Source organism: Coffea eugenioides, chromosome 3 (assembly GCF_003713205.1).
Source record: "Coffea eugenioides isolate CCC68of chromosome 3, Ceug_1.0, whole genome shotgun sequence".
In the NCBI taxonomy this organism is placed as follows: Eukaryota; Viridiplantae; Streptophyta; class Magnoliopsida; order Gentianales; family Rubiaceae; genus Coffea; species Coffea eugenioides.
The window spans coordinates 2,739,007-2,764,843 of NC_040037.1; the positions used below are offsets into that span (position 1 = coordinate 2,739,007).

Genomic DNA, 25,837 nt, shown 5'->3' on the forward strand with positions numbered 1-25,837 from the left:
TTTTCCTCCTGTCATATGAACTACATGCTATACCAAGGTGCAAGTTTAGATGACAAGCCTTCCCAGAGGAATTGTGTTGGAAAAATAGCACTGAAATTCAAAAAGATGATAATTATAAAGAACTAGTTAAATAAAGCATAATATGTCCATAAAAAACAAAAGCATATGCATTCACAATATCACAAGTTAGATCCAAATAATGGCAGTTTCACTTCAAATAGAAATCAAACTTGAGGACTGTAATGCACTTACCATGAAGGACCGCTCAAGAAGATTAATAAAATGCTAGAACTTGAACTCTTTATGCTTCCTGCATCCAATGTCCCTAGTCATTGAATAAAATGTTGATTAACAATAATTGTACTGAGCCTTGAGAGCATTGGAATGGGTCCCTTTATTACTTTTAGAAAAAAAATTAAACCAGTTATATATTTGTGACATTTTGGGAACAAAGCCAACGTAAATCTCTCAAAGAATTGAAAAAAAAAACTCTCAAAGAATAATCTAGACATCTTATCATAAACAAAATGAAACTACTTTCCTATTAACTGTGCAAAAACCAATACAAACCGACAGAGATGTCTTTATTCACATGCAAGATGTATGAAAAAAAAGTGCATATGGTACGGTGAGTTGCTAGCTATGGACCCAAGATGATGGCAAATTATGAATGATGGAAAGTCATTATTATTGGTGTTTGGATTTTGGGGCTTTGGATTGTGAGAAGAAGCTACGTCTGCAACTAGTCATGGAAACCTACCGACAGAAACACAAGCTGTAAAAACTAGAGAGTTCCAAAGAAGTTGTTGGAAACACGGCTAGAAACAGAGGAAAAACAGAGCAATGATATCACTTCAAGAAAGCAGTTCATGACCAATCGTCTTCTTTCCAGAAAACAATTCGTCATTCATGTTCTACATCCTGGAAGGCCTAATGTTTCCAAGGCTGAGTTGAAGGAGAAATTGGCTAGGATGTATGATGTCAAGGACCCAAATGCCATCTTTGTTTTCAAGTCCGGGAAGCATTTTGGAGGTGGCAAATCAACTGGGTTTGGATAGTATATTAAGTACGAAAAAAATGGCTCCTCATCATCAAATATCCGAAGGAACAACGTTAATCTTTCTAATGATGCTTGCTCTTTGTGCATTTCCCACGAGTTTGAACGCACGAGTTCTGTTGCAGAAGAAGGATGGTGAAATTGACAGCACAACTACGTTTCAGAAAATGGGCTTTGATCTCTCGGCTTTACCTGGTTAGATCTATCCAAACGCAGTTGATCGAGTAATAGATCTATCCAACTAAGAAGCATTTCAGAAAAGATACTGGGAAGCATTTTGATCGAGTATGAAAAAGCATACCTGGTTAGAGACTGTTGCAGAGAGAATTGATAGATACTAAGAAGGAAAAAGAAGGAAATTTTGGAAGTGGAGGCTTTTATCTCTGCGGCAGACAATTTTTATATTCTTGGTTTTTTAGTTTTAAATCCTATTAAGATCTTGTTTGATGGTAATTTTTGGTTTTGGCAAGAAAAACACCACATCCTCTCCGTTGCTTAAACAAGTAGACGACCACATCCTCCCAAAAGAGGGTACACCAGCTGCAATTCCATCATTTCTCACCAATAACATAAAAACTTTGGCCCACTACAATTAGTATTTGGAGGGAAGCTTTCCCGCGTTGCTTTTGGCGAGGCTACTAGGCAAGAAAAGTGATAGCCCTCGCTAGGTGTAGGCTGGCTCCAATTTTTGGTGAGGCTTTGTTTTTTTTCTTGCTATAAGCCTCTTAATAGCGTCAAACCTCCTATTTCATGCTAAAATTGTTGTCGCTAATGCCCTTTCTTGTTGTAGTGTTAATATACTGAGCAGGTTCTTAATATACAAAGAACAATTCGTACTAAAATCTCATAATTAATTCACAGCAAGTCATCCTTCCTGCACTGAACAAGACCCCTGAAGCGAAAATCACAAACCCCTTGGATTTGGGTTGTGAGTTTTCTTCAATTTTTCTTAGAGATCTTTCTGGTGGAGATCTTGTTGAACAATTTGCCCACTGAAGATATTTGCTCACTATTAATCCATTTAGATCTACTTTAGATCTTTTTTTTTTCAAGACATTTTGGATTACAGATGAAGACTATATGATGAAGAAGAGGAGATAGGAAATCTGACGAAGAAAAAGAACAGAAGGTGCGGCGTGTGATGGAGAGAAAGAGAGGGTAGGTCCGTCATAAATGTTGTCTGAGGGAATATGTTGAGGGTTTTGTCCAAAACTTCCCAATTTGCTCGGGAATGGGATAACTCCGATTTTTTAGAAATGATTCCAAAATTTGCATTCCAATAGACTTAACCCAAGCAACTAATAAGGGATTCATTCCTTTCTGTGATTCCCAAACTCTTTAACCAAGTAGCCTAGAACTTTTTGCCACCTCTAATAACAATGCACAATAGAAACTTTATTAATATTTCTTTCAAGTGTAAGTAGGGTTACACTCCATTCCCTGAATCACTCAATTTATTCCTTCCTTTAGAAACTTTATTAATATCTTAAACAACAATAAAGTATATACACTGTCAGTGTATATAAGATTTACTCTTATAGTAATTATATTAAGAAAATTAAGAAGTAATAAGTGAGGTTGGGCTAAATTCGAATAAGACTCACAATCCAAGTATTATGTGAGTTGAGTATGAGTTTCACATTTATTAATCCGAAACTTGTAGATCGAAATCCGAAAATGTTAAAAATTAAATGAATTGAGTTTGAACTTATGCCGGCCCGGCTCATTAGACTCGATTCATAGGCCTAGTTGAAAACTGTGTTTTCACGTATAAACCAACGAAAGATTAGCTAAGTTTAGACGACAAAAATGAATCCATGCTTGATCCAAGGAACAAGATCTATAAACAGTGCTCTTAGGTGGCTCTGCTTTAGCAATAGATACCTAAAAAAAATGAGGACTGCATGGCCAGCATTAGTACTAGTAACAGCTATGACAGCCCTGGCCTTTTGTGATGATTCTTTCCAAGTAGATCTGTGGCTTTTTGTAGGCCAATGAGTAGTATAAAATAGACTGTATTACCTTGACTATAGGAAAATGGAAACAAATTCTTGATTGATTTTCCCTGCCAATAGGAGTAGTCATAATAACGGACTTCTGAATCCTTAAATGGAATAGGATTTTTCTTTTTTATATATGGTATGCCACAAGAATGAAAAAGGAAGAAAGAAAGCTACTTCTTTTAACCCAAATAAAATATCTCATTTACAATAATAAGTTTTTCATCTATCAATGAGTGCATCCTGATTAAAAAAGCCCTGATAATGAAGTTGAAGTCACTCATTTGATTATTAATAACAGGAAAATATACTCATTAATGACTTGAGAATAGATATCTTCAACACAAAACAAGAGCAGCCTCCATTGTGATGCAATTTTTGAAGAGAGCTACTTGAGATACTTAACCAACCAACCCAACAAATCCTGATGAGCCTCTTCTGCTGCCTTCACCTCTTTTTCATCTTCATCCTTGTACCTCACAGACCATCCATGAGCAACCCCAGGAAATATCTTCACGAAACCATCAACCTGCAAGAAAATCTCTGTCAACGTCCTCCTCATTTGTCAACTTTGATAAATCTCAAAACTTTTGATTAACTCTGATTTGGACAACTTGAAATTTAATTGCAAGAGTAGCAAAGGATGCTAAACTAAGCATTTCAGCTCAGTCTCTAATGGGCTTAGGCCTTTCAATGTACGGGGAAAATTCCATTATGGAACTATTCAAACAGTCAGAAAAAGAGCAAATATGGAAGAACTATAGGATGTGACAACTAAACAGATAGCTTATAGACAGGCGCCAGATTTAAATGGATAAAAAGTATCTTAAGTTTCTTACCTCAGGCTTAGCATCTAAGGCCTGGCCAAATTTTCTCAGTAGCTCTGGTGGCCCTGTGTGGTCTGTCTCAGCACCCAATATTGACATTGGAACTTTGACCCCTAAAATATACCACAAAAAAGTTTCGTTTATTGCATTCATAAAACTGAAGCCAGAAGAGCCAGCAAACCTCCCAAATCTAAAATCCAGTATAATTTACTAGGAGTTCCAAACTATAAGCTGGAGATAATCAAGTCAAGCTACAGCAATCACAGGTATGCAAAAAGGAGAACTAGTTTAAAGCGACTCAAAATAATGGCATGCATTACCAAAATGCCAGAGAATATAGAACTATACATTTCAAATTAGGTAAAGATGAATATGTCTTGAATAAATGCCCCAGTTTTTGATAACCATATATAAATTGAAAAAAAAAGAAGAAGAAAAAGATTAAGAACAGATCTATACCCTGAATATCTTCTAAAGTGACGAGAGCAGGGTGTAAAATCACTGCAGCTTGGATACAGGCATATGTTGCCAGTTCCACAACAACTTTTGCTGAAAATGTAAGAATTGGTGTTAGTAAACTAAAGAAAACCAAATTACAATCTTTCCTAGGAACGGAGAAGCAGACTGGACACTTGGAAACATTAAACTAGCAACTGTTGTCACTTGTCCAGAAAAAGATCTTACCTCCCCAGCAAAAGCCTACAGCTCCAACTTTAGTGATGCCTTTGCCTTTTAGAGCTTCAATGACTGACTTTGCATGCTCGAAGCCTTGATCCTTTGCAAAAAAGAAGTTTTCTAGATAAATATTTCCAATCTAGGACTCAGAACAAGCTTAGTAGAGTTTTAATATTTGAACAGACACACTCCTCCCACCTTTACTCATGGAAGGTGGCACCCAAGATTTAGAATGGACTATAATAAGTGCCAAACCAGTAAGTATTATTCTAGCAGATTCAGGAGGTAATCTAAAAGTGCAAGGAAGATTACTACCAACTTAATATCGACCAGAAGGATATGGAAAAGAAGAAAAGAGAAGAAAACTAACCAGAGAAGTGGATCAAAATCTGATGGAGTTTGAATTATCAATGTATGGTGTAGAATAAACATTTTTGCATTCATTGAGTAGTCTTTTTGAGAAGCGGTATTACCAGAGAAGCATTTCAGTCCACTCTGTTCTTTACTGGCACAAGTCTGCCATTCTAAATACATACTAAGATACTAAACTGAATCCTAGATTCAAGACATAAACCTCAGATCTTCATTCAGCTTTGTTGTCTGGGAATTTAACTCAGTCAAACATCATTCGGTCTATAATAGCCAACTAAAGATAGGTATAAAATGCCCAAATCAAGAAAACTAGATTGATGTGCATGAAAACTCCTGACGCAAAAGAGGTTTCTTGTTTTTCTTTTAATTGTCAACTTTGATGAATGAAATGCACAAACAAGAGCTGGACACTAATCATAAAAGTAAATTTAAACCTCATGGAATTCTAAATTATCAATGTATGACGTATGAACCACAAGTTGCACTCATACACTAGTACATTTATGTAAAGGTATTACCTTCAGTTTAACTCCATTCTTTACGGGCACAAATCTGCCATTCAAAAGTCATACTGATTGACTTAAGTGAATGTTGATGTTCAAGATATTAACCTCTGACCTTCATTCACACTAGTTATCTAAATTATTGAACATTGCCATATGTTCTTCAGTCTAAAATAGCCAAGATAAGTGTAAGAACCCCCAAATCAAAACAACAAAAGTGTAATGTAGATAATATTTCCTGTGCAGAAGACTTGTGACAAATCCAACTCTCATGAATGAAATGTTCCAACCATAACTGGGCTATCCCAGATGAATGCAATGTAGAAAATATAGCAAAAGGAAAGTCATGAGCTATACTTTAGCTTTTAAGAGTGCCAATGGCAAAATAGCTTTGACTGGTTCAATATTTGATCCCACAAATCAGAATAAAAAGACAAACCCGCCGTTCAGGAAGCACCAGCATGAAGTCTGAGATCTAAAATAATTAATTTATGTAAAATCTTGGCATGGTTCAAACTGGAGAGAAAAACAGAACTCCTGATATGGTAAAAGGAAATTATAGCATCCAATGCAGAGATTAATCACTGTAGTCACCTCCAGCTATCGAATTCAGCAAAAAAACAGTGATTAGGCTGTTATTAAGAAGAAGGCTTACAGGTCCATGTTTCTTCAGCCAAGCATCAATATCAGTCCCCTCTAACACTAGTACAGGATCTCCGAAAAAAAAATCTGGAACTACAACAAAAAATCCAGCCCCTGCAACTTTGTCTGCAAGCTTCCTTCACAGTTGAAAATATAATACAATAGTTTAGAAATCACATATTACTACATATTACTTTTTACTGCATAGGATTACTCTATATACAGGACTGCAGCTCAGTGGCTCTAGTTGATAAGCGACAGCTTAGCAGCATGTACATAAACTACATTAGAACTGTATGATGCCAAAAGAAGTAGAACAACAAAAATGCTGCTGGTATGTTTATCTTTAAGCCAGGAACTTCAGATGCTGTTTATCCTCTTATAGACACAGAAAATGGCGTCCCAGCTTCACCTTTTTTCTTAATAATGGAGGAAACAAGATGGAAAACATATATGAGCATGACTCTTAAAGTCAGATTATGGTGTTAGACACAAAGCTTGTTGCTTTTCATTTGTCATGTGCTAATGGAAGCCCAGCCTATCAAGGAAAAGGGCACAGCAAAGAAATTTAATAAACTCACTCCAACCCCCCCAGTTTCCACCCAGGACAAGAAGAAGAAAAACAAAAACTAGAAGAATCCTAAAGGGAAGAGGTTCTTAAATCTCATACCTCAACTTTGGAGCTTCATATCCTGTACAAAATGAACCATGTATTAAAAATTTGCCTTGCTCTGGAGGTTATGATTTCAAGGTCACAATAGAGAAGCCAAAATTTTTCAGCTCTGATGCCAGGGGAACAGGATGCAGAGATAATGCGCATATAATACATATTCAAAATTCTGGATCCAAGATAACTACATGAGTACCTTTAACAATAAAGTGCCTAGTAAAAGTAGCTTCCACTACAAAAAAAGGAAGGTAAAAAGACAAGAAATCATATAACTCCGGGGGAGGGTACTTTGTTCTGCAATTTCTTGACCCTTGCTAATAATCAGTATGTAAAAACAAGATATGATGATTGACAAAACAGTAAGATATTAACAAAAAACTAACACCCGACCAAGTTCACACTTTCAGACGCTAACAAAAGAACCCATAAACGTACAAATTTGGATAAGACCAAATAATTTATCCAACAAACTATGGACTAAATAGAACAAAAGATTGCAACTTTCAAAATCCCAGATAAGTTTTGGAGGGAAAAGCGTACCAAAAACATCAGAGACAAGCAAAACAGCAATCTCGGAATCAGCAGACCCAGTAACGTAAGATTGGAGGCCTCCAAGTTCTTCCACATGCCCAGCTCCAGAACCGGAGCTCAAGGTTGGTGCATTTTCACAGCACTGTGGACCTGACATCCCTTGTTCTCAGAAGATTTCCAAATAGTACAGTAATGCTTAATTGGAGCAAGAACGTACTAGAGGAGAATCAAAATGTCTATTTATGATACTTAGTAGTAGCTGGCAAACGTGGAATATGCCGGCAAAGAAATTGAATTCTGTACGCAAGTTCTCTCACTCAAAGTCGAGCATGATATGGACCACTTAGATGATATCTTGTGGAATTAATTACAGATTTTTGTGTGGTTGGATTGAAGATAAGTTGAACAAAGAGTTATTTAATATAATTTTTTTTTGTAAGGTAATATATGTGAAATAGAAGAATGATTAGAATAATAAAAAATGTGGTGGGAAAATGAATTTGCAAAATCTCCAAACCTTTTTCCAAACTGTTCTTGTCCAAAAATAGTTCTTGAAAATTTTATAGATAATTAGCTCAAGATTTAGTTCTATTAATAGCTACATTAACCATTTCAATTCTATATTTGATCAAAGGATATGCATCCACGGATAGAAATTTATTTGATGTTTTGAGTAACAACCCCGTGGAATGAGCTCCCTTTGTCAGACAATGACAAAACTTGCAAGACAATGACACCAAGGAAGAGAGATTGCAGTCCTTATTATATCGCCATCGCCACAAAAGTCAAGACCAATTAATAATCAACAAGGAAACGGGCTATTTTTGTCGGAAAAAAAAAATCTCCGTGTCTTGTTTCTATTGTCTAGTCTTGCAGTAATACTTTTCTGCAACCCTTTCATTGGTATGAGGTGTTGCAATGCTGAGATCATTCAGGATAGGATAAACTAACCCAACATGCAGAATGATTGGCAACTACCATTCCTGAATGATTGGCAAGAAGGTAAGGTTCTGCATGCAGGTATCTAGTACAGTTGCCAAGGAATGGATTTTTTTTTTCCCGCATGTCTTTTCTCTTGTTCAGTTGTTGAATAAATATGACATTCAGCCCATTGTGTACTATGTCAAGAAAGCAAATACCAGCTAAAATCAACATACAAATATATTTATAAATATATGTGTCGGATCCAACTAATCATTTATAAAATCAACATACAAAGATGAACTTGCAGACTTTGTTTTATACTAGTTATTACTCGGATGAATCTTAGACAATTGATATATGAATTGTACTCATCAAACAGTTTAAGATTGGTGCGTTCAGCTGTCTCAAACCACTTTGTCATATACCAACGAAACATTGAAAAAATATAGCAATGTTTGTGTCCAACAAATAAATAATTCTCCATGTACCATCAAAATGACACAAGCAAGAGTCACTCGAGATTGTTTTCTTGAAAATTGCATCAGCCATTACGTGAGAGGGATCAATGTGTTTAATTGGTGCGTCTGGATTAGGTTTTTTTTTTTTTTTTTGGCAAATAAAATTTATTTATCTGTATCGCAAATGGCATTTGTGTCTGCTTGATTAGCGTGTTTAATTGGTGCATCTGGATTAGCTTTCTTTGCGAATAAAAACTATTTATTTGCATCACAAACACGTTTTTCAATTACCTTTTCATCTTTCCAACAATCTTTTCATGTTATATACATTATATCATAAAAAATTGTTATAGTAATCGTTCCAAATAATCTCCGATCCAAATCCAAATTTTACGCTACTTGATAGTGGGACAGAGATGATTCCTTTGACATAAAGTTCAGTTCATGTGGGAGAAATTCAGAATAATCTGAATTGTTTGGATTGGGTGCGAAAACTGGGAAAGAATAGCTGATTTCTTGCTGCTCAAAACTTAATAGCCAATTCATGTTTCAACATGCTTGCCAATGCAGATGAAAGTCGCGTGAATTCAGTGCATCTGTAAGAACAGGAGTTGTTGTCCCAGTGCTACATTTGAGTTAATTTGTTGGGAAGTTTTCATTCTCAAAAGTAAGGCCACAATAGCTCAAGTTGCACATTCCACTCAGGTGAAAACTCCCTCAATTGTATCCGAGAAGATCAAGGAATTAATTTCTTAGTCACCACTTTCCGCCCATCTAGAAAAGGTCAGTGTATGATCTTTGTAGTGTTCAAAGACTCTCATTTCACAAGGAAAAATAATGCCAGCAACCCTTAATTCGTAAAAGGCTAAAGCAAAATACAGATTCTGCCCAGGGAAAAGCAAAAAGTATACAGAAGAGTCATCCAAACAAGTAAAAGGATTTTATCAAGATTCTTTGTTGTGAGTGGATCGCAGATGACTAGAAAGGTCACACATAAATATATGGAAAATTAGTATTACCAATTTCTGCATATATAATTCTAGGATCCACATACAAGACATGTGGAATCATCCATGTGAGTTGCAGTACATGTATTAACATAAAGCACAGTTCTGACTTGTTATTCAAATAAGGCACAAGAAGATACACCAATTCTGAATTTTTATTCAAACAAGCCATGGTGAAATGCACCATTACCTTGAGCATTCCGGCCTTCATAGGCATGATAATTCGTACTTTGGCTTCGACTGGAAATCATTATTCCTTTTTTTGTCTGTTCACTCTATTTGACATGCTTGGTAAGCCAGTTCAACATGTCTGAGTGAGCTTCTTTTGCCATCTTAACAGCGAATTCATCGTCGTCGCTGTACTGTAGTGTCCATCCATGCTTTACGCCAGGGTATATCTTCAAGAAGTTATTGACCTGTTAAACAACCAAAGGAGTTTGTCCTAAGGATCTTTGCAACGCATTCTGTAGCTTCAACAAGCCATCAGGTTAAGAGTTATTCGCCATAAATTTGCTTGAAGCATAATGAATCATGAATGGCTCTAGAATAAAAATTTACAGAGATTTTTAGGAGTTAGTAGATTCTGAAGACGTGAGTTATTGAACCTATTGAGCAGCAGTAGAGGAGTTCAAGTTTCAAACCTCAGGTTTTTCAGTTAAAATGCCATTCAACTTAGTCAAAAGCTCAGGTGGACATAAATGATCCGTCTCAGCTCCTAGTAAAGCAATTGGAACCTTAACTTCTGCAATGACAAATAATCTATTCAATCAATTGGAGTATAGGGGACTGTATTTCCTTCACAGTGACATATCAAGGAAATCAAACTTGATAATTGCAACAACGAACCACGAATGTCATCCTCAGTGATTGGACCAGGATGCAGTATAACTGCAACCTGAATACTATCATATCTTGCTAGTTTCACAACAGTCATTCCTGAAATAATAGCAGAATGTACGTACAGCAGGCAACCAATTAGCTCCAGTTATTTGCTATATGAAAGGTTGAAAACTGCAGCTATCTCAATAAACATTAAAGATGCCTTACCACCCCAGCAAAACCCTGCTACCCCTATAGTAGAAACTCCTTTGCTCTTCAGAGCAGCAATTACTGCCATAGCATCCTCACACCCTTTGTCCTTTAAGAAACAAAAAACACATAAATTTGAACTAGATACTCAATAATCCAAAGATATCAATATGTTAGTTTGTCCTTCAGTATCTTCAAAAAAAGTTCAGTCCCCTTAAATTTCAGAAAATATCCTCTTGCTATTCAATTGTCATTGTGTCAGAGCTAGTTTTTTAGGAAAATGAAAATTCTGAATATTGTTGTTACAAATGATAGGCATCCGTTGAGATTGCTACAGCTCAACTTCAATAACAGAAAGAATCACAACATACTGCAGTATGAGTCCTCAGCCATTCAGCACGATCCCTTATGCTATCAATAGGATCCCCACGGAAGAAATCAGGAACCACTACCAAGAATCCAGTTTCTTCTGCAACATTTTCTGCAAGCCTCCTTCATAATAGGAAAAACCAAAACCGATAACATTAAATGTCTAATCATTCAAGACAGTTTCCAGGAATAAAAGATCAACCTAGTGGTCCTCAAAAGAAGGAAACCTAACAACTAGACGTAAAACTAACAAGGACTGTCTCCGATGCTGGATTCCTACAAATCATGCTGTTTAGTCAACTCAAAATTACTTTAAGAGAGAAATCTTGCCGTATATATTGTTTATGCTCAACCAACAGGAGTGGCTGCTTGACTCAAGCTTTTGCTATGCCACCCAAAGAAAGAAAGACGTGCAGAAGTGTAAATATGATTGAAGTACCACGAGGTTATTGCTTTGCATCAAATCTTCCGATTTGTGCTTTTTTCTTTTTTCATATCTATTTTCAATCTCTCTTTCTTAACCTATTCTCTGCATTTACTAAATTCTGGATATAAACCAATTTCAAGGTGCCATTGATGTCACGAAGGGCCTCAAATTTCATCTTTTTCTGTAATTCCCATAATTTCTTGGGATATTTTCTCAGAACCATAACAAATTCATAAACAGAAAATTGGGACTTACCTTATCTTTGGACCTTCATATCCTGCAATTGATCACATCAAACAAGATAAGCGATAATAACATACAGAAAACATGTGCTTTTTTTTTTCAAGAAATTGACTCTTTAATAAATTTAAACAAAAAACTTAAAAAACAAAAACCTAACACCTCCTGATCATCCATAGTTTGAAAATCCCTCTTAATTAACATATCAGACTTTCAAGAAGATGATCAATTGGGATTTCGCCATGCTCAATTTTGGTGGTGGTTTCATTTCCAAGATTCAGAATAAAAAATACACTTCAACAAGGAATAATTTTGTCAATCCTTTCCAGCAACAGCTTCCTAATCTTAACTAGCGATAATTTAGCAGAAACCTACACCTTTCCTGAACTTCAAAGCACTGCAACCAACCTCTAACCAAAAAAAAAAAAAAACAATTAAGAACCAAAAAGCAGAAAAATATAAATGTGCTTGTTTACCATAAGCATCAGATAGGAGGATGATAGCAGTTTTGGAATCACGGGGTCCAGCGATATATGTTTGAAGGCCACCAAGCTCTTCTACAGTTGCTGCTTCATACTTAGCTGAGCTAAGCTTTGATGGTGGGTTCTCAGAGGCTTGGGCGGCTCCTGACATCTTTTTGCTTGTTTTCTAATTCTTCCTGCTCGCTACTGATCAATGCGTAGTTTTCCACAAATTTGTAGACTTCCTATGTTGCTTCGCATGGCAGTCTTCCAGTCCACTCCTCTTCTGTTTTCCACGATATGTCCGTTGACGGGTTGACTAAAGGTCCCTTTTTCTGGTTTGGAACTTGGAAGCATAGTTATTAAACCCGGCCCGGCGGTCGAACCGGTCAAACCGGTGGACCGGTCATTAGACCGGGCCGGATTTGGAATCAGATCGTTTGTGCAAAGAGACCGTTGACTTAGTCAACGACCTGGCGGTCGAACAGGATTAAACAGAAAATCCGGCCGGTTTTGGCCGATTTTGTCACTAACCGGATTTTGTGGAAAAATTATATTGCTATTGTTGGAACTCAAACTTCGGACCTCTGCCCCAACACTACCACTTGCTTACCACCAAACCACTTCCAAATATGTTGCTATAGTAGCTTTATTATAATATATAAATGGTTTTTCAATTCTATCTTTTTTTCTCTAAAACAAATTTATTTGGAATCTTTTAATAAAAATTTATTACCCTCCAAACTCTATAAGTTATAAAATGGATTCCAAAAATAATATATTACATGATTCATTTAAAGACAAATATTATTTTTAATAATTTTTTACACTTAAAATTCATAAATAAGCTAGATAATTACACTAAATATACATAAAATTTTACACTTGAAATTTGGTACATTAATAAATAACTTTATATTTGATTGATTCTTATATGAATTAATTATTTTATAACAAATTAAATTAAATGAGCTTTTGTTATGGCATTATTTATTACAATTTATATCATATATCTTATATAAATAATTATGAAATATAATATTTAAATATATGTAGTGACCAACCGGTTCAACCAGTAACCCGTTGACCCACCTCCTTCGCCGGGTTCCTTCCCGGGTTGGGTTTAATAACTATGCTTGGAAGCGCCTAAGCGATTCGGCTTTCTGGATTGGGCCTTAAGCAACAAAAATAGTGCCCACGTATGTACTTACGTAATTCACGACGTCACAGGGTGTAATGAGGTTTTTTTTTTTTTTTTTTGTCGTCACATATATCCTAATCTAACTTAGGCCTACTCCTACACAGAGGGGAGTCTATTCTAGGGGTGACTCAACTGAGTCGAAAGAGCCTGACGAGAACTGAACTACTATCAGACCAGACTGGTACACCATGCACCGGTATGGATTTAAAACAATCTTGATATAGAGGCACATTAATGAGAGGCAAGATTCGAATCCTTGACGTATCACCCCACAATTAATGTGGTGGCCAACTTCTTTAAAGGGAGTTAGTTGTATAATGAGGTTAAAGACGAGAAAAGTTAGACCCCATTTGGATTGCGACTTTTTTTCACAAGTTATTTTTGAAACATTTATTTGACACATTTTTAAACTATTTTTCTATGTCATATAAATTATATTATTATATTAAATTTTTTAATAAAAACTCTTAAAAATTACAAATGAAATGGGCTTTTAGCTTTTTTGTGGGCATGGCATTAGTGGAATAAATTTGTGCATGTAAAAGCTTTGGCATTGATTCTATACTTTAGGTAGTGTTTGGATTGTAATTTTCCACCAAATATTCTTATGTTATTTTCTTAAACATTTTTTTTAATTATTTTTTTTATCTCATATACTTCACATGACTGTAATACAGTTTTCTATAAAAATTTTAAAAATAGCAATTCAAACGGGAATATTTCTTTGGTCCTAAATTCCATGCTTTGTCACATCCATCAGGGTTAGATTCGGGTAATTTCTGTAGTGCATTCACAAAGGGAGAAGATACGTGTGGAAAGCAGATAATATGGCAAAGAAGCCTCCACGTTGCAGGCTGACAAGTACGGACCCGAAAGGGAATAATTCCAGAAAAGGAAGTGATGACCTATAACCGCGGTTTGGACATTGGAAATGTAGCGTACTGCACAAGCTGGAAATGCATTGGGGTGAAACGGAATTAACATAAATATAATGGGCTAAGGAGTAAAAATAAACCCGTAACTTTATTAAAACAACCCCAATTTTCAACTCTTTCGTCCATAATAACAACGGAATAACCCATTTTCGTTGAATACAAATGTTAGCGATTGCATTTTAAATGCATTTTAACAACGGAATATCATATTTAAATGCATTTTTGAATAAACAGCCAACTCTTTACGGCTTTCCTGGACTACAACTAAAGATTAAATCCATTTTGAGGACCATTATTATATTCAAACGTGTGTCTCAGTTCAAAAGTTTCATCTCCCTTTGGCTTTTTTCCATTACAACAACATAATACCCAAGGTGCCATAAAGACAGACTGATTTATCGGATGAAATGCAATTAAACCCGTTGGTGAGTAAAAGACCAGCTCTTTGTGCCTTTCAACCATTACAATGACAGAGTACCCAACGTGCCTTAAATACAAATGTTGGGTTATGGGATAAAATGTAGTTAAAACGGTTGTCTTATAAACGACCAGCTCTTTACGGCTTTCGTCCATCACACAGTTAGGAGAACCCAATTTCCTTGAAAAAAAAATAATTTATCGGAAAGCATAAAAATTGCGGTGTCGGTTCTGTTGTATGAAACACCGAAGACGAAGCGTAAGCGGTACTAAACAAAGCCATGGTGGGGCCACCGAAGAGGAAGCGTATTAGGTACTAAACACAGAGCCATGTTGGGGCCCGCGGTGATGCGTGTGTTTGAAGACAGGTGGCGAGGTCGGAATGGTAGGCAAAAATTTGGTAAAGAGGTGGTGTCTACTGGCGTAAATTCAGGCGCAGGCGGTGACGGTAGATACATCTGAGGAAGGCCCTTCCGAAGCTGTGGTGACAGACTGCAGCGGCGTGGAACAGAAGCAGAGAAATCAAAGGTGAGTACTTTTGTCCACAACTTTGAAAAATGGATTAGAATAACGAGTAAAGTACGTCTAGTAGGGTGATTTCTACAGTTGTTGTAAGAGGAAATGATAGAGGAATAAGGAATACGAAATACGGGGTGTAAGACCCTGCGTCTTCGAACAAAGATGAAACGAAACCGGGATATTATCGTAGTTTGTTTGTGCACCGAGCTTTGTGTACGTACGTAAGAAATGTTGGTCCTCTAATTTGTATTAAATTGTGTAAAGGAAATTAAGCAGAAATGAGTGAAGACGTGAAGAAGACGTTGTAACAGGACTAAAGTCTTAAAACAGAGTGATTTGGATGGCCGTGTGGACATGGATAATGGCCCCCATACTGCATTGCGAATGCTTATGTGAAAAGAATTAAAGAAACACACAGTAGAGGTTGAGTTTGTGGGTGTTAATGAAAATGCATGTCGATAGTGGTATTTTATGCTAAAGGTTGATATAATTGCATCAGCCACACTTATAAAAACTGTGTATATGAATGTGAGAGTAATGTTTATCGGGTGCATTTTGTGAAAGTTGTGAGGTAAAGTATGGTTTGTTAACTGAAATGATCGTGTATATATGTTTTGTTCCATTAGTAGACGAGCAGTATTTATGTTACAAACGAAAGCATATGGGGAGGCTGAAAAGAAAATGTTAAGCGACCATGGTTAGAAAAAACATTGAACAACCACACAGGGGTTGTAACTATGGGGCAGGATGGGGCGCTTAAAACTCAACTCATGACATGGTGCAGGAAACAGAGAATTAATCAAATGGCGTTGGATGTTTGCGGCAGGTTAAGGTCATTTGACCTTAACCAAGAACCTGAGTGTGACCGAGACACATTCATTGAAGAAAGCGGTGGTTCAATAGGAGGACACGAAGATGAGGAGGCAGATGAATTGGTGGGCGCAATAGGCGTGGATGACGTAATGAAATTAACATTTGACACGGAAGAAGAAGCTGGGGAATTCTATAATTTGTATGCGAAACTAAGCGGATTTGGGATTCGTAAAAGTAATGCCAAACGAGATGCAGATGGCATTTCAAGATTTAGAAAATGGGTATGTTGCTGTGAAGGTTACAGGAATGAAAAGTGGTTTAATTATGAAGACCGGAAAAGAGAAGCAAAACCAATCACAAGAACCGGGTGTGGGGCTTGCTTTCGCGTGAAATATGACATAGAATCGGTAAAGTATGTGGTGACACGTTTCATTATGGAGCACAATCACCCGCTGGCATCAGAGGCAAGTGTGCAACACATTAGGTCGCATAGAAAAGTGAGCGATGCAGAATATGCGCAGGCAAAAAGTCTAAAGTTGGTTGGGGCCAGAATATGCCAGATAATGAAACATTTTGTTATCAAAGCCGGAGGGTATAGTAACGTGGGATTTTGCATTAAGGATTTGTATAACCGAATGGACGAGGAACGTAGAAAAGATATTTTTAATGGCGATGCAGAAGGGGCACTTGGGTTCTTGGCAGCGAAGAAGGATGCCGATGACATGTTCTTTTATAAATATCATGTAGATAACGAAGGAAGATTGGCAATGTTGTTTTGGGCAGATTCTAAATCTCGTGCGGACTTCAGTGTATTTGGAGATGTATTGGTGTTTGATACAACATACAAAACAAATAAATACCGCAAGCCACTAGTTGTACTTGCAGGGGTAAACAACCATTTGAACAGTACTGTTTTTGGCTGTGCACTGCTATCAGATGAGAGGATTGAAACATATGAATGGGTGCTAAGTACATTTGTAGAGGCTATGAAAGGTAGAAAGCCAGTAGCAGTGATGACAGATGGGGACAGTGCAATGAGAAGAGCTATAAAGAATCTTCTCCCGGATGCTTGTCACAGGCTATGTTCGTGGCACTTGCATAGAAATGCACGGAGTAATATTCGCTGCGAGGAGTTTAATAACAGGTTCTATAACCTGATGGCGAGAAAGTGTAGCACTCTTGAGTTTGAGGATCGGTGGGCTAGGTTGGTTAATGAATGTGGGGTGGTAGAGAATGAGTGGGTGAAGAAATTGTACCGTAGGAGAAGGTTATGGGCAGAGGCCTATTTACGCGGTCATTTTTTTGCAGGTATGAGAAGTACTCAAAGGTGTGAGAAAATGAATGCTTTTTTGAACGAGTACTTGAATGAAAAAATGCGACTATATGAATTCGTTAGAAGTTTTGATTTGGCAATAGCATGGCTTCGACATACCGAGAGCAAAGCAGTTCACACAAGCGAAAACACAAAACCAGTCTTAACCACAATCCTGCCCGAATTAGAGGGGAGCGCAGCGGAGGTGTTTACAAGGAATGTGTTCTTCATGGTGAGGAAGCATTTGAACAGGCAAGGACTTCTAATTTCTGAGGGCTGGAGCGAGGATGGAGGGAATCGTACATATTATTACTCGAAATATGGTGGACACGAAATAAGTTGGAGGGTGGATTATGATAGGTCAATGGAGAAGCTAATCTGCTCTTGCATGAAATTCGAGTCAAAGGGGATTCCTTGTGCTCACATGTTTCGCGTGATGGTGGTAGAAGGAATGAACAGGATCCCAGAAGCATGCATTTCGAAGCGGTGGACAAAGGGAGTTCACTGTAGTAATAATGGAATGAAAGAATTTGTTGCAGACGAACAGCTGACACAAATGGCCAGATATGGCACTTTAAAGTCCAGCTGTAATACTATGTGTTACTATGCCTCCTACATGGATGATGCGTTTAATGACCTGCAACAGATGTTTGACAAGCATTCTGTGGACCTAAAGGAGAAGTGGATTGATAGGGGATATGGGGGAGATGGATTTGCAATGGATTCAAGAGTGAGGAACGATAGAAGTAGAAGAACATTCGGGCTGTTAGATCCTAGGGTGTCCCGGTGTAAAGGTGATCACAAGCATGCAGAAGCAAAGAAGAAAAGAAAGTGTGGTCATTGCAGGTACTATCGGAATTGCATACGTAGTTATACAGTAGTTAATTGATAAAATACATGAAGTGGACAGCGAAGGTAATAATGAAGAAGTGGGTATTTTTCGTTCTTATTAACAACAGTAGTAAATAAACACATAATTAAAAGTGCATACAAAGTATACAAAGTTATTGGCAATGCAAGAAAGTTGAAGTGGTGTAATGTTAGCACTGTGCTCGGTTAACGTGATTACTTGCAGTCACAAATGATTTGACATGTGATATATGGGTTGAAGATTGCAGGCAGGCCACAACCAACGAACATGCCCATACAAAAAGAATTCGCACAACACAGCAGTTGATGATGATTATATGGAAAACTGTTTGGATGACTCGCTGGAAAAATCATTTGAAATTGGTACGGGCTGCAGCGACTCAGGCGAATGGAGAGGACAAGCATTTGTACCACAACCATTCGGTAGCGGTGGAAGGGACACAGGTGGCCAACAAAGAAGTCCAGGAGAAAGATGAGGCACTACTGTTGTGATGCTTCGGTTTGCAGTAACGCAATAAATAAGGCAGGTTTTGGTGAGTCGAGGTGCAAGAGTAGTCTTTCCATGAAACAAGTACGAAATTGTAGAAGGGGAAGGGTTTGTATCTTTCCTTCGCATTAATTTGTCTTGCGCATGAGAAGGCTACAAGGTATTCGTGAATGCGGGGAAAGCTGGGTATATTGTTTAAAAAAATTTGATTTCGTTACCATTGAAGTGTAAATAATGTAAGTTTGAATGTGTCATGGGCCATTGTAAGCTGTTATCACCACAGCCACTGAAAGGTTGTAAACAGTCATTGTACTGATGCAGTACCTGTTGGTAAATGGCTTTGTTGTTCTTATTTCACTGCCGTTGCGTGTGTAAATCCTATTATATATTCTTCTAGGTGTGAAATGCAGAGGTTGAAAGAGATGGTATGGTTGTGCATGGAAGTAGCAGCCGTGACGACAGACAGGTTATAGAGCAACACCGGCTTTAGGGATTGTGTTTTGTTATGTATCGGTGGGGTGAAGATTATTCAAGGTTGCTAGGTGTAGATGGGTAAGTCATTGTAGTTCCACCGAAGGGGTCATGCACAGAAGGATCACAAGATGCATGACTGTCAAGGTTGCGTCGTAAGCACTGCTGTAGCAAATACCGCTACTGCACTTGGTTAATAGGAGAGTAAGTAGTTGACAAATTGTTTATTAGACGAGCCAAACTTGTTCCTTTTTTTGTAAATACGAAATTAAGTGGAATCGTATGTTGCGCAAAATCTCTTCGTGGGATAGACGTTTTCCGAAGTGGCTACCTGGGAATCAGCTTCAGTTGCCCAGCTTTTGTAAACTGGTGCCGTACGCTGCTGCTATAAACTGCTTTTACGATTGGGCTGTTTGTTCCTCGGCTTGCTATCCTAACCAATGACCATAAGGCCCAACGCCTTTTCTTTTGCCCATCGTTCCATTCATGTGTAGGAACAGTAACTTCTGTTTCTCCCCATCTATTTTCATTGCTCACAATGCTTATGCGTCTCTTCAGTGCACCAATAACAATGGTATTATTAGTTATATGTATTATATATGTACATTAATTTATGTAATATAATTAATATTATGAATTATACTACTAATTATACATATTTACTAATAGAAATTATTAATTAGTTCGAGTAACTTTAGTAATACATTTGTACCAACATATTTAATTAGCCAATAACTATCAATTACAATGTGGTTTGTAATATATTTATTAGGGATAATTTAAGAAACCTCCCCTGAAATTTGTGACACTTTCACTGGCACCCCCTGAAGTTGTCAAAATTTGACTGACCTCCCTTGCCTTTGAGTTATTGGGTCCCTTAGCTGACATCATGAAGGCCAAAATTACAAATATATGGTATGAACTTGGGATTTATTACTGATGTTGGGGTTTATTATTACCGTTTAGTCGGAGAAAAAGGAATGTACAGTGATTAATGAAGCCTAACAACAATAACACAAACTGTGAGAGTAATACATGAAGTAAAGCTGGATTAGGGAGTAAGGCACCTTTTTTGTGCCATTATTGTGGGTGCTGTTTCAGTTAGAAATGTTTTTGAAATGCCATTCAAAAAATGGTACAGTAATTTGTTATGTAAAAAAAAATGGTAGGTTATCTACGTAATATATGTTCAGAATAGTTTAAAAAGGAAATATCCCATAAAGTACCAACTCTTTATGCCTTCTCTGTATTACATGAATGAAGTACCACGTTTTGTATGAACCTTTTATTATAAATCATTTAATTTTCATAAAAATTTGCAAATAAAATTCAAAAGCCGTTACAGAAACATCTTTACGAAAGGAAAACTAGCATTTTTTGAATTATTTAATGTAAATGAAATATTTTAAAGTAAACAACAAAAATTGTTTGCTATAATATACCAGTTCTTTACGGGTTTGTTCCATTATATGAATTAAGCAGTAGCTGTTTAAGAGTAGTTGACTTCGAAATAGAAGCGCAACTTTGAAACACGCTATTTTAATTTTAGTAAAAGCTATTTAAGAGTAGTTGACTTTGAAATAGAAGCGCAACTTTGAAACACGCTATTTTAATTTTAGTAAATTTGTTTATATATGAAAAATTGGTTAACTAGCGCAGTGAATTTTTGACCCTGCTTATGTATCGGGTAAAAAAAGTACTCCAGGTCTGCACTAAAACACCAGCTCTTTATGCCTTTTCTCCATAAATCATCCGTTTTCCCATTTTTCCACAAGCTAATTCAGGGGATGTTTCTGAAATTAGCCCTTACAATATATATGTGTATGTAAGATTAATAATTCATATAATAATAAATATGTTTATTATTATGCATATAAGGTTGCAAAATGATTTAATTTAATCTTATATACGTTATAACTGTGTAAAATATTAGTTAATTAGTAATTATATATATTATGTAATTATAGATAGGGATGTTGCTGCAGTAGGAGCTTAGTCTCGGAAATTTGCAGAGGAAGTTGTTGAAGTGAAAGAAAAAGGGAAATGTGTCTTGTGCACAAAGTAACGAAACAGAGCTGAAAACGATTAATTTTTTTTACACCATTTGTACATTTCGAATGGAGTACAATATTTCAAGTAACTAGTTTGCACAAACTTGAAATCATATTCTTGTGTTGGAGTTGCATTCATACAAAAGGCTTTTCCGTCATTTCATATAAATAAGTTCGAAAATTGTAATGCATTAAATGTGATAGATTTATAATAACAACAACTTCCATTTAAATTGTTTTGTTGTAAATATTTAATTTCACTGCAAACTTGAATTGTAGGTGAAGAACAATCTGGGACAGACGAAATATAAGAACAGGGCTATAAATTAGTTATGGGAATTATCTGTCAACTGTTAACATTTTCCGTGTTCAAGTTTAAAATTGTATCAGAATTACGCAACACACGTGGCGATTGCTCACAGCTTAGCTTTGTTGGTGGGCAGTACCAAGAAGTTTGCATACTCATTCCTCCGGCTACACAACCTTGTTTGCGGTTTGGGGCCATGGGTGCTCAGTCTTTGGCATTATGAATTCCCTGACTTTCGTGAGCTTTGGCTCTACCAAGCTCATCCGTAAATGTCTGCGTCCCGGCACTTGTGTTGGGACGCTTACAAACACAGGATTTCCGGCCACCAAGTTCACCGCGAAGGCAGCGTTTCCCTGTCCCCTTTTGGAGCTTCAATGCACTTTCCAAAATTACCTGTATTTGATGTAGCCTTTGGTCCACCACTTGTGTGTTGTCCGACACATTGGATGCCAAACGAAATATTTCTGCACTTTTTTCTAAGACTTTCTTTCTCAGGCCCATGCACTGAACAAGCAGGTCCTCGTACCAGTGTCTAGGCACCTAAGCGGAAACAACACAGATGGCTGTATTAATTGTACACAAATTGCGCAAATTAAATGGCGGGTTAAGTACAGGGCGAAGAATGCCATACCACATCACCAACAGCACATGGAAGAGGCAACCCTATTACATCGCCACCAACTCTGTGAATGCCCTCTTGCTCCAGTGATCCATCAGTTTGTATGCACAACACAGACCAGGGAGGGTAATTAATTGGATGTTTCAGTGACGGTGTTGTGGCCTCACTTAGTGGCAACTGGTCACATATATGAATTACGCACTCCTTCCCACTGGGTGCCAACGTGGAGGAAGTCATTGGTCTCATTAGCCTGCTGCACACAAACTCCTCATACGTAGCATATGGAGGGGGATCTGGGTATAGGCTTGCAATGGGCAGTCCACGAAGCACATCATGTAGCATGTTTCCCGAAATTGTATCAGTGCTGTACATATCTGATGGCCGATGGGGAGGTTGCTTTGCACATACACCTGCATACACCTGCCTAATAACCCTCTCGCCCAGGTAGTAAAATCTTCCCATGGGGCCATCCAAAAGCAATCTCGTTGCAGTTAGTTCCTTGGATTTGAGATACCGACTGGGCAATGCCATTGCAGGGAAGGGCAGCCAGTTCACCTATGACACACAATTAACAAGCGATGTAACATTGGTTTGTTCCACAGGCGGAACAAATTCATAACAACTGTTAACACTTAGGCGGTAGAAGCTATTGGATGTTCTAAGTAGGGGAACTAACGTTTTCCGGGTCAATGGTGTCAATTGCGCGGCGAAAATTTTCGACCGTAGACGGTGCTAGTCGATTGGCTCTATTACACGAGCGCCATCGCCACATTCTGGGCAATACGTCCCTCTCGTCCCGTTTCAGTTTATACGGACTTAACTGAAGAATTTCGTAAGCCCACACCTACACGTGGTCGTACAAATTATGTCCACCGTTCGAGATGAACACTAACTGCTAGAAAAGTTTATGTAACGGAACATGGAAATGTCGAATTGACACAAAGTGAAGGCAAATCTGGACTTACCTCCCAAACGAAGCTGTAGCCGCCTAGGCTTTTCGTCAGGCGTCGGGAGACGGCGGACATAAATCTGTACAAGGTTGCCATCCCCGCCCCTCCCCAGTTATAATCCCCTATACGATCTACGTCCTCCAGCGCTGGCAGACAGCACAGGTGAATTGTTTCGGCCGTGTTGCTAAGTAAAGTGCGGCCAAGCATGTATAGAAAGAAAGCTCTAGTCAGATGTGCCAGCTGGACGTCGTCGTTCTCGTCAATCGCCTTGTCTTTGTAGAATGACAATATATCGGTAACTCTGATGGCACCGGCAGAAGCAAAAGCTGGCACCCAACCCAATTGCTCCTTGATGTAATTGGCATTTTCCCTAACATTGTAATCCCACGTAATGGGCAAGCCGCCCACTGCAACACCGGTTATACAGGTGAAGTCCAAGGGTGTCAGTGTCATCTCTCCGAAAGGCAAATGGAAGGAGTTTGTTGAGTCCCACCATCGCTCCGCAAGTGCGACAGGCAACTTCCTATCTCTATCGGCCACGGGCAAGTGGCTCAGAAAATCCCCAAACCCAGCACTAACAACTTTCGCGGCCACCTTACGAGGCAGCCTCTTCCACCACTCCATAATTTCGACTGACGACCCTCTAGGATAAATTGAATAGACTTCCTGTGCATTAATGTAGAACCAATTCAGCCATTTTTATATATGTATAAACCAAATGAGGACTTAGGGCAAAATAAGCACAAGTAATTGTCGACATTGATTCTGCAACATTTACCCCCTGTGCAAGGAAAATGTGTGATATGTGGCTTTTCCGATCAACCAGCAGTTGTTGCGAGTGTTCTTCATCACGCGGAGGCCGGTAGCGATGGAGCCTGCCCATCGCACGGCTGTTGGAGTTGGATTTTGGACGAATATTGTGACGGCGCAGGCTATCACAAAATCCCTGTCGCCCCACCCGCGATTATGAACAGCTTTGCCGTTAAGTGTTGCGGCCTTGTATGTGCGTAGGCATCTTTCTTCGCTCAGAAATTTGAAGTGCAAGACATTTTGGACGGCTGTGGCCAGGTTGGGCGTGCAATGCCCTTGTACCTTCTAAGTAGGGTTGCAAATTGGAAAATTTGTGTTACAGTGACGGTCGGCGCGTGTAAACTATCGTGTTTTCATTGGCCTTTACATACATACCCTTTTCAGTTTTACTTGGACGACTACGGAAACAGTATTGTGGCCAACCTCCGCGTCCTAAGCAATGAAATGTCTCCGAACGTTTCATTATAGCAAGGGGGGGAATGGGATTAGAAAAGATGCAAAATTTTGAATTTAAAAACACAAACCGCAATTTCGGGACATTAACAGCTCAAATTGAAAAGCAACTTGGCATGGATGGTCCGGACGATAAACGAATACGGGTTGCCACAACTCCAATGACAGTACTATGTTGACACGGGTTAATATTTCAAAAAAAAAAGTAACATTCCGCATATATTCATACTAGAGGCCAAAACCACCAGCTCTTGGGCTGGTGGCCAGCACCGAGGCCTTGAGGCTTTGGTGGGGTGGGAGGTTTGCTTCCCACAAAAAATGTGTGTTAGTGGCTCTGCTTCAAAGGGATAATTTCAGAAACTAACCTCTCCTGTGATTTGACCAATTACACTGATCTCATTCCATTTGTTACTAATCCTTTACAAATTCAGTCCAAACGATTAAAACATTGTTTTAGAGAGTGAAATTAGGATTTTGTACCAGATTTGTCCTTTCTGCTACAGGTCCAAAGAATGACAAAGTATTTCAAAATAATTAACAATTAATAAACTTTAAAAAGCGTAGTTTATAGGCAAATATGTATTATTTATTTAAAGTACCAACTCTTTACAGGTATTTTACTTTCAAACATTTACTTTATTACAAATATTTATTCTCAAATACAGATTTGTATTTACCCTCAAATATTTAATTTTTGTTAAATACAAAATCTACCAGTTTTTCTTCCATAGAAATATGAATATAACACTTTTTCAATTTGCTGTGAAAAGAAACTTCTGGCTTATAAAAAGTTAACCCCAATTTATTGTACAATGGAAAAAGAATTTTTAACCACTATTATCGAAAAGGAATGATACCAAAAAAGAAAAGAAAGCACATCCATTATGAGTGCATTATCGGTTTAATAGCAGCATAGTTTTAGTTGTAATTAAATAATGAGTAGTGATAATGTTTCTAAAATTTTAATAATTAGAAAAAATATAGAAACCCACAAAAACTTAACTGTCACTATCTGCCTAGGGCCTTCAACGAGTCGGGTCTAGACCCGGATCCGGACCGGATCCGTATGAAATATTGCGAGGTATGGGTAGATTAATTCCGTTTCCCGGATCCGTTTTGTCAAACAAAAAAAACGGGTCGGATACGGAATATAGTATTCCGACCCGTATTAGACCCGGATCCGGATATAAATGAATTAATAATTTAAAAAATATATATTTATCAATATAATTTGATTAGGGTGATGTATTTTAATAAAGTTAATTTGATTTCTTTTCTTATTTAGTTTTTTCTTTGCATTAGTTAGAAATTAGTTTACAAATATATTTTTTTCTCATTTTTATTAGAAATTATAAATTTTGGTAAATTTGTTCGGGTAGACCCGGATCCGGATCCGGACCCGCCGGATCCGGATCCGGAACATAGAATAA

At 37.7% G+C, this 25,837-nt stretch overlaps 3 protein-coding genes across 3 annotated transcripts; 1 reads left to right on the forward strand and 2 right to left on the reverse strand.

The window, feature by feature from the left end:
- Positions 1–3,221: 3,221 nt before the first annotated feature.
- On the reverse strand, positions 3,222–7,565 carry LOC113764777 (endo-1,3;1,4-beta-D-glucanase-like). Its single transcript, XM_027308764.1, has 7 exons — positions 7,287–7,565; positions 6,747–6,768; positions 6,090–6,213; positions 4,569–4,659; positions 4,344–4,433; positions 3,897–3,997; positions 3,222–3,586 (listed from the first exon to the last, which is right to left on the reverse strand). The coding sequence occupies exons 1-7, from the start codon at positions 7,432–7,434 to the stop codon at positions 3,446–3,448; spliced, it is 717 nt and encodes a 238-aa protein (XP_027164565.1). The 5' UTR covers positions 7,435–7,565; the 3' UTR covers positions 3,222–3,445.
- Positions 7,566–9,590: 2,025 nt separating this feature from the next.
- Positions 9,591–12,533, reverse strand: LOC113764833 (endo-1,3;1,4-beta-D-glucanase-like). The gene is made up of 7 exons (XM_027308847.1): positions 12,208–12,533; positions 11,747–11,768; positions 11,067–11,187; positions 10,714–10,804; positions 10,513–10,602; positions 10,308–10,408; positions 9,591–10,082 (listed from the first exon to the last, which is right to left on the reverse strand). Exons 1-7 carry the CDS (start codon positions 12,362–12,364, stop codon positions 9,942–9,944), a joined length of 723 nt encoding a protein of 240 aa, XP_027164648.1. The 5' UTR covers positions 12,365–12,533; the 3' UTR covers positions 9,591–9,941.
- A 3,468-nt stretch (positions 12,534–16,001) lies between these two features.
- On the forward strand, positions 16,002–18,751 carry LOC113764972 (protein FAR1-RELATED SEQUENCE 5-like). The gene is made up of 2 exons (XM_027309021.1): positions 16,002–18,235; positions 18,508–18,751. Exons 1-2 carry the CDS (start codon positions 16,002–16,004, stop codon positions 18,749–18,751), a joined length of 2,478 nt encoding a protein of 825 aa, XP_027164822.1.
- The last annotated feature ends 7,086 nt before the right edge of the window (positions 18,752–25,837 follow it).

Excerpts from the sequence above, each read along its gene's own strand:
- LOC113764777 (XM_027308764.1), bottom strand. The coding sequence starts at position 7,434 with ATGTCAGGTCCACAGTGCTGTGAAAATGCACCAACCTTGAGCTCCGGT. Across the intron at positions 6,769-7,286 it reads GCTTGTCTCTGATGTTTTTG|GATATGAAGCTCCAAAGTTG; the intron begins GTACGCTTTTCC and ends CATTTTGTACAG. Across the intron at positions 4,434-4,568 it reads TGTAGGCTTTTGCTGGGGAG|CAAAAGTTGTTGTGGAACTG; the intron begins GTAAGATCTTTT and ends TTACATTTTCAG.
- LOC113764833 (XM_027308847.1), bottom strand. The coding sequence starts at position 12,364 with ATGTCAGGAGCCGCCCAAGCCTCTGAGAACCCACCATCAAAGCTTAGC. Across the intron at positions 11,188-11,746 it reads TATGAAGGTCCAAAGATAAG|GAGGCTTGCAGAAAATGTTG; the intron begins GTAAGTCCCAAT and ends CCTATTATGAAG. Across the intron at positions 10,805-11,066 it reads GGCTGAGGACTCATACTGCA|GACAAAGGGTGTGAGGATGC; the intron begins GTATGTTGTGAT and ends TGTTTCTTAAAG.
- LOC113764972 (XM_027309021.1), top strand. The coding sequence starts at position 16,002 with ATGGGGCAGGATGGGGCGCTTAAAACTCAACTCATGACATGGTGCAGG. Across the intron at positions 18,236-18,507 it reads AGAAAGTGTGGTCATTGCAG|GCAGGCCACAACCAACGAAC; the intron begins GTACTATCGGAA and ends TGAAGATTGCAG.